This window comes from Chenopodium quinoa, unplaced genomic scaffold (assembly GCF_001683475.1).
Source record: "Chenopodium quinoa cultivar QQ74 unplaced genomic scaffold, ASM168347v1, whole genome shotgun sequence".
NCBI lineage: Eukaryota > Viridiplantae > Streptophyta > Magnoliopsida > Caryophyllales > Amaranthaceae > Chenopodium > Chenopodium quinoa.
The window spans coordinates 5,931,306-5,938,506 of record NW_018745650.1 but is presented as its reverse complement, the minus strand read 5'-3'; the positions used below and the strand labels follow the sequence as shown (position 1 = coordinate 5,938,506).

The 7,201-nt window shown below is 36.7% G+C and overlaps 1 protein-coding gene across 1 annotated transcript; it reads left to right on the top strand.

The window, feature by feature from the left end:
* Positions 1-254: 254 nt before the first annotated feature.
* Positions 255-6,528, top strand: LOC110716916 (transmembrane 9 superfamily member 7-like). Its single transcript, XM_021895568.1, has 7 exons — positions 255-554; positions 1,375-1,539; positions 1,687-1,796; positions 1,936-2,041; positions 2,124-2,236; positions 4,753-4,894; positions 5,016-6,528. Exons 1-7 carry the CDS (start codon positions 441-443, stop codon positions 6,171-6,173), a joined length of 1,908 nt encoding a protein of 635 aa, XP_021751260.1. The 5' UTR covers positions 255-440; the 3' UTR covers positions 6,174-6,528.
* The last annotated feature ends 673 nt before the right edge of the window (positions 6,529-7,201 follow it).

Sequence of the window (7,201 nt, the reverse complement as noted above, 5' to 3'; positions counted from 1 at the left end):
TTTCGATTATATAAATCAACTCTTAATAAATATCAAATTTGTCTAAACATGGTAACTTTGTTTGTAAATTCTATACTAATACAAAATATATTATCGAGTTACTCATGAGCTTATCGAGTCGAGTTAGAGTTTGCTCAATTCATGCTCATTAACTTTTAGAATCGAGCCGAATTCAAATCGAGTTGAATTCGAGTTACACATGAGCCGCTCAACTCGATTAGCACGGTAGCACCCCTATTTAGCACTATCGGCAACATTGATTATCCACCCTACTAGTAGTTCCACAAAAATAAAGAACCAAAAAACTTAAATCTCACGAATCCCTCATTTCCTAACTTGGCCATCCTTCCCGTCTTCTTCTCTTCTACTCCGTACTATAAACACTGTTATCAATCAATCCATCTTCATCTTTCTCTCTCTTCTCGATCTCAAGATCGAAGATGGGCTTCCATGGCAGAAGCTCATGGATCTTCTCTCTCCTCTGCGCTCTTCTTCTCTTCTCTCAAGCTTATTCCTTTTACCTTCCTGGTGTTGCTCCTCGCGATTTCCAAGTGGTAATTTTTATTTCAATTTTCTCTTCATTTTGTTCTTGGTTTCATGTTTTCTACTTTTGATTTGCGTTTTTGGGTTGTGATATTTGTGGGTCTGGTTAGTTGATCTGTTTAATTTGGGGATTTAGGGTTTTGGGTAGGATCTGATTACTGTTTAATTCGTGTTCTTAATGGTTTTTATTTGGATCTGATTATCTGGGTTTATTTATGTGCTATTTGATCTATATATTGTGTAATTTTTATCTTATTTGACTTTCCTGAGGTTGAGATTTTGGGTGATTTGATTAGTGTAGAAAAATCTTTAATTTTCACTGACAATTTGACTGAGAGTTATTGAGTTGGAATTATTTCAACCTGGGGTACTTTTAATTGTAGAAATTTCGATGTTTTGGTGCAAAAATAGCTATATAGTATCACTTATAAGATGGATACAGTCGTGGATTGATGTGCCGTGTTATCGCGAAGCTAAAAGCTGATCCCTTGATTCGATTAGTGGAAGATCTGAATATTAGTGAGAATGTTGGGAGGGCATTCAGTTGATTTGATTAGTTGGATACATTTGTGAAAATAGATTGATATTTGAATTTATGAGGTTGCTTTAAGGTTATTAGCTTTCGATTCATCAGACTTGGAGTCCTGGATATATTGGTGATTGGGGGTGGAGTGGACTGGGTCGGCGGGGCCAAGAGTGCAATACCCTGGTTTATTTGATGCATCATGTAGAGCTTGGCAAATTATTGTTCATTGAGTAATATGTTTATGAATGCTACAAACACTTAAATCGTACAGTAAATAAATGGTTTTCTTTTGGAAATTTGTGCAGGGAGATCCTCTTCAAGTGAAGGTCAATAAGCTTTCGTCTACAAAGACCCAGCTTCCTTACGACTACTATTTCCTGAAATATTGTAAGCCACAGAAAATTATAAACAGTGCTGAGAACTTGGGAGAAGTTCTTCGTGGTGATCGTATTGAGAATTCTGTGTACACTGTAAGCTTGCATTTATTTGTAAAATGTATTAGAATATTATTTTTACAATTTTCTCTGTAATGTATCAGCTTTTGGACCACAAGTCATTAGTTCATAGTATGAGCTACATTGTGATATTTGAATCTGACATTTCTATTGGCATGCCAGTTCAAGATGAGAGAGGAGCGGATTTGTCAGGTTGGTTGCCGACAGAAACTTGATGCTGAAGCTTCTAAAAATTTTAAGGAAATGATTGATGATGAGTATCGAGTTAACATGTAAGTACTGTTGGTTAGTTGGTCGAATTTTCTTTTATCTACACTAGAGCACCATAATTTAAATACTTGAGATGGAGGTTTTAAATTTTGGCTACTGTATCTATGTATGTCTGCTTACATGTTTATTTTGCTGTAACAGGATTCTGGACAATCTTCCAGTTGCTGTGATAAGGCAAAGGAGAGATGGACAGGCCAAGGTTTACGAGCATGGATATCGTGTAGGATTTAAGGGAAAGTACACTGGGGTAAGTCGTATGCAATTCCATCTACCTGTGGATTTTGTACCGCTGTTTTTTCCTATCTTGATGCCCAAACTTGCTGCTGCAGTCTCATGAGGAGAAGTACTTTATCCATAACCATCTATCCTTCAAAGTGATGTACCACAAGGATCTGGAAACTGATGTTGCTCGTATAGTTGGTTTTGAGGTTACTCCTCACAGGTTTTCTTTCTATCCTTGCTGAAATCATTGATTAATTGTTATTACTTTTGTCATCCTTTTTTGTTTTTATGGGTGTAATGGTGTATACTAAATTCACGCATTCTTATTTTTCGTTTGCCTCATAAGTTTCATTGCTTCAACGTTTGACTCATTAATTCTGTTAATTTTATCATTCAACTCTCAATGGAATTGTGCTAAGGGGCCAAATTTATAGCCTTACTCTGTCAGCAGAGCTTTTTGCATGTTACATTCTGTGGTTTTTGGATGGAACCATGGATTCAAAGTTATTACTACAAGTTATTGTTGCATCTAATTTGATGTGAATGGTTAATGTGAGACATGTTTTAAGCATGTTGTCATTTGAGGTATACCTCATTGCTCATGCTGGGTTCTGGATGAGTAAGACACTGTTGGATCAATGATAACAGTTCTTTGAAATTGTTGGTCAATTATATTGGGTTTTAGTAGAATAGTATGTGTTGATAATTATCTCCACTTTCTGGCACTTCCTGAATTGATGATTCTAGCACTGATGATGGACTGTTCTTTTCAACTTTATGTGATGTGAACTTATGTAAATCTGTTACCAGCCATCATTCAAACTTCTTAGAACTTTTTGGCGTTTATCTAACATTCTAACCTCAAATTAACTTGTAAGATCCCAACATTTTTTTTGTAAGGTGAATAGAGCATAGCTTTGTGCCACAAGTGAGGCTCAAGTAAAGCTAATAAGGGCATCACTTTTCTTCAACCAGCTTGTATATTTAATTTTTAACTACAAGTTTATGAGTTGGCATTATAAATTATTTATAGATATTTATGTTTTTCTTTTCCTCAAGACAAGCTCTAATTCCTTATTGTTGAGCCAATGGTGCATGTATATATTTTGTTTGCTACTCATCTATATGTGTTGTAATAGGTTTGCCATTTTAGTGTTGGTCATTATATTGATGGCATAGTGTTCTGAATATGTGTCCTACGCTTTGCATACTTCTTATAATGGGAAGGCTACAAACTTAAGATTTTGTAATTGGGGTCATTGGAGAAGTAAATAAAATGCTCCATATTGAGAGAAGAGGGAGATGGGCTGGCATAGTGCCCTGAATATGTGTCCTATGCTTTGCGTACTACTTATTATGGCAAGGTTAAAAACCTTAAGATTATGTAATTGGGGTCATTGGAGAAGTGGGGGGGGGGGGGGGTTGTTGGCAGTGCTTAGCATTTAGACACTATTTTGACAGAGCCCATTTGTAATTAAGAATTCAAAGACTGGGCATACTCCTTTAGAGGAGTCAGCTACATATATTGTTATGCTCATTTTTGTGTTAGAAAGTTTGAGCTTTGGTGCCTATATTTGTTTGTGCGGTTCATTTGATCTCTGTGCTTTAGATCTTAGCGTTTGTAATTTGATGAAAATTTCCAAACTTGGGAACCAACATTGTTTTGGCCATGCTGTAAATAGTCATGGGTCAGCAGCTGGGATTTGCTTTTCGTTAATAATGGTATTTAAACACACCTCTTTATGAAACTATAAGCAGCTTGTTGATGTGTCAGTAATCTTTTCAGGAGATTAGGATGCCATATCCTTACTTAAGGAAATAGCTTTGTGAGGAGAATAGATATAAACTGAAGAAGGTTCCTGTGAGGTTTATGCTGGATATTCATTGATATAATGAAGGGGTGAGGCTTCATTTACCCCTGCTTCTGGCAGACAAGCAACAATTCCCTGTATAAAATGGATGATGTATAGAGAGAGGAACAAGGAATAAGAACTAATCATTTGGTTTTGTGAAGCAGTATTAAAGATGTACGAAGTGAACAAGTGTAGGAATAAGAACTTGTGCAATCATTGTCATTCTATAATATTGGTATGCAAATGATGACACTTTGGGTGAATGCTCTAAGCCTCTAACGCTTGATGCTTTTCTGACGACACGATACATTTACTTCGTATACAATTTTTTCGTTTGAAGGCATGGAACTGTGTATTTGTGCTAGTGAGCAGCTGAGTGCCTGAGCGTTGTCAGTCCATACATTATAATAGTTCTATGGATATTTTCATTGCCCTTTTTATCCCTTTTTTTTTCTGCTGCTGGATCTGCAAGTTTAATGTAAGTGTATATATAACTTTATGAAGAACTGTGATGCTCAGTGCTTTGGATTTGGGGTTAACAGCAGATTACTAAACTTGACAAAAAGTTTCATTCAATCTTATTTCTGTGGCACTCTGAATTAATAAATCTTTACCTGTGAGACAAATTACTGACCCACAAGGTTATTCGATTCAGTTTTGTTGATCAATGTGTTTGATGCATGCTGAGCTCAGTTAGACCTCGAATTTGTCCGCTATACTGATCCAGTCAAGAACTCATGATGATAGTCCTGTTGGATTATTTATTCATTTATATTTCTAAATAAAATTCTAGCATCTAATTATTGCAAATATTAAGCTTACAATTCTATGTGCATGCATGTGCATTGACTACTGGTATGAATCTGTTTTGCTCTTGTAACAGTGTTGCTCATGAGTATAAGGAGTGGAAAGATCAAGATACTCAAGTGGTGACATGCACGAAAAACATTGCTCAAAGTGGCACTCCGCCACAAGAGGTTGATACTGATAAAGAGGTGGTGTTCACTTATGATGTTACTTTTGAGGTATGTTATTCTCTAGATATCGATGTTACTATTTTATGACTGTAATTCTTCTCTCAATATTATCGATATCACTATTTTATGACTGTTATCCCTTTCTCTCATTATTATCTGATCTTTTCAGGAGAGTGAGATTAAATGGGCATCTCGATGGGATACATATCTTTTAATGAATGATGATCAAATCCATTGGTTTTCCATCATTAACTCCTTGATGATTGTCCTTTTCTTATCTGGAATGGTTGCCATGATCATGATGCGAACACTTTACAGAGATATAGCCAATTATAATCAGTTGGAGACTCAAGATGAGGCTCAGGAAGAAACTGGATGGAAACTAGTTCATGGGGATGTTTTCAGGCCACCTCTAAACTCTAGCCTCTTGTGTGTATATGTTGGAACTGGGGTTCAAATTTTTGCAATGACTCTGGTCACTATGATGTTTGCATTGCTTGGATTCCTTTCACCGTCTAACCGTGGGGGACTAATGACTGCCATGGTTCTGTTGTGGGTCTTCATGGGTTTGTTTGGTGGTTATTCCTCAGCTCGTGTGTACAAGATGTTCAAAGGCACTGAATGGAAGAAGAACACATTGAAAACTGCCTTCATGTTTCCTGGTATACTCTTTAGCATTTTCTTTGTGTTGAATGCCTTGATCTGGGGGGAGAAATCTTCTGGTGCTGTGCCTTTTGGAACTATGTTGGCGCTTATGTTGCTGTGGTTTGGCATATCAGTTCCATTGGTGTTTGTTGGTAGTTACCTCGGATTCAAAAAGCCACCCATGGAGGACCCTGTCAAAACTAATAAAATTCCTAGGCAAATTCCTGAGCAGGCTTGGTACATGAAGCCCATTTTTTCTATTCTCATAGGAGGCATCCTTCCTTTTGGTGCAGTCTTTATTGAGCTTTTCTTTATACTGACATCCATATGGCTTAACCAATTCTACTACATCTTCGGCTTCCTTTTCATTGTCTTCGTTATCTTGATCATCACATGTGCTGAAATAACAATAGTGCTATGCTACTTCCAGTTGTGTAGTGAAGATTATCATTGGTGGTGGAGGTCATACCTGACAGCAGGGTCCTCTGCCCTATACCTGTTCTTGTACTCCATTTTCTATTTCTTCACAAAGCTGGAAATTACAAAGCTGGTTTCTGGGATCCTTTACTTTGGATATATGCTAATCGGTTCATATGCATTCTTTGTACTCACCGGCACCATTGGGTTTTATGCATGCTTCTGGTTTGTAAGAAAGATCTACTCTTCCGTGAAGATCGACTAATTACTGCAGTAAGGCCAGAATTTAGGGTTTTATGGTTATTCATCAGTGAGATTCCACTCAAACTGCAGAAGAACAAGGTAGGAAGATTTTGTGCCCATAGATTTGTATGTTCTTCAAGTTCAGCTGAACTCTTGAGCTTCAGCCCGTGCTGAAAAATATATCATTTTGCAGGTGTTAGTGTAGGCCACGATGTGTACTAATGTGCTTTCAGAATGTTACTTGTCAAGATATTGTGACTGGATCACATCTTTAATACTTCGTATATGATACTGCAATGTTTTTGTTAATTTTAGCTTAAATGCATTTTATTTAATAGCAGATTCAAATTGTTTTGTTGTGGCTGGTATAGTATGAACTGCCTTGGTGCCTTACCGTACTGTTTTGGAACAGCACTGTTTTCGGGGAATGTGCACGTAATTTAGGTTGTACTGGCAGATCTTTGAAATGTTCAATACTGCATGAGCTAGCTTTTGACAACACCAATTTTGATCCAATTACCTTTATTATGCAATTCTATCCACAGCTACTAAGTGCTTAGGTACTGCATGGTTGTGAAAACAATCATACAACTAGACCAAGTATTACTTGGTGTGAATGGAGATTTAATGACACTTCACATTTACCCTCTATATAACTCATGCATTGAATGGAGTTAAAAAAAATGAGTGTATGAATCCGTAATATGGCCTAATTATGCTTAATAGTTTATTTCTTTCACCACATTAAAACACATTATACTACGAAGTAGTTAGTACTCCGTAATATAAAGATATTATATGTTGCTCAAAGTGAATTTAAGAAAATAAGGATGAGTTGGGATGGATTGACAAGTTATGTAACACCTGCCTGTGCTCTATACTGGTGGCTGCAAATCTAGTGCAAAAGCTGCCTTAAGTTTAAGAACAAGAACTAAACCATTAAACACATTTTCTAAGGCATTGAATTTAGAAAATACATCACTTTATAATTTGACAAGGTGATAACTGATAAGACAAAGGCAGTTGGTTTGCTGCCTAAGGTGCTGCTCT

Coding starts and splice junctions, on each gene's coding strand:
- LOC110716916 (XM_021895568.1), top strand. CDS start 441: ATGGGCTTCCATGGCAGAAGCTCATGGATCTTCTCTCTCCTCTGCGCT. Junction 555..1,374: donor CTCCTCGCGATTTCCAAGTG/GTAATTTTTATT, acceptor AAATTTGTGCAG/GGAGATCCTCTTCAAGTGAA. Junction 2,042..2,123: donor TTAAGGGAAAGTACACTGGG/GTAAGTCGTATG, acceptor TTGCTGCTGCAG/TCTCATGAGGAGAAGTACTT.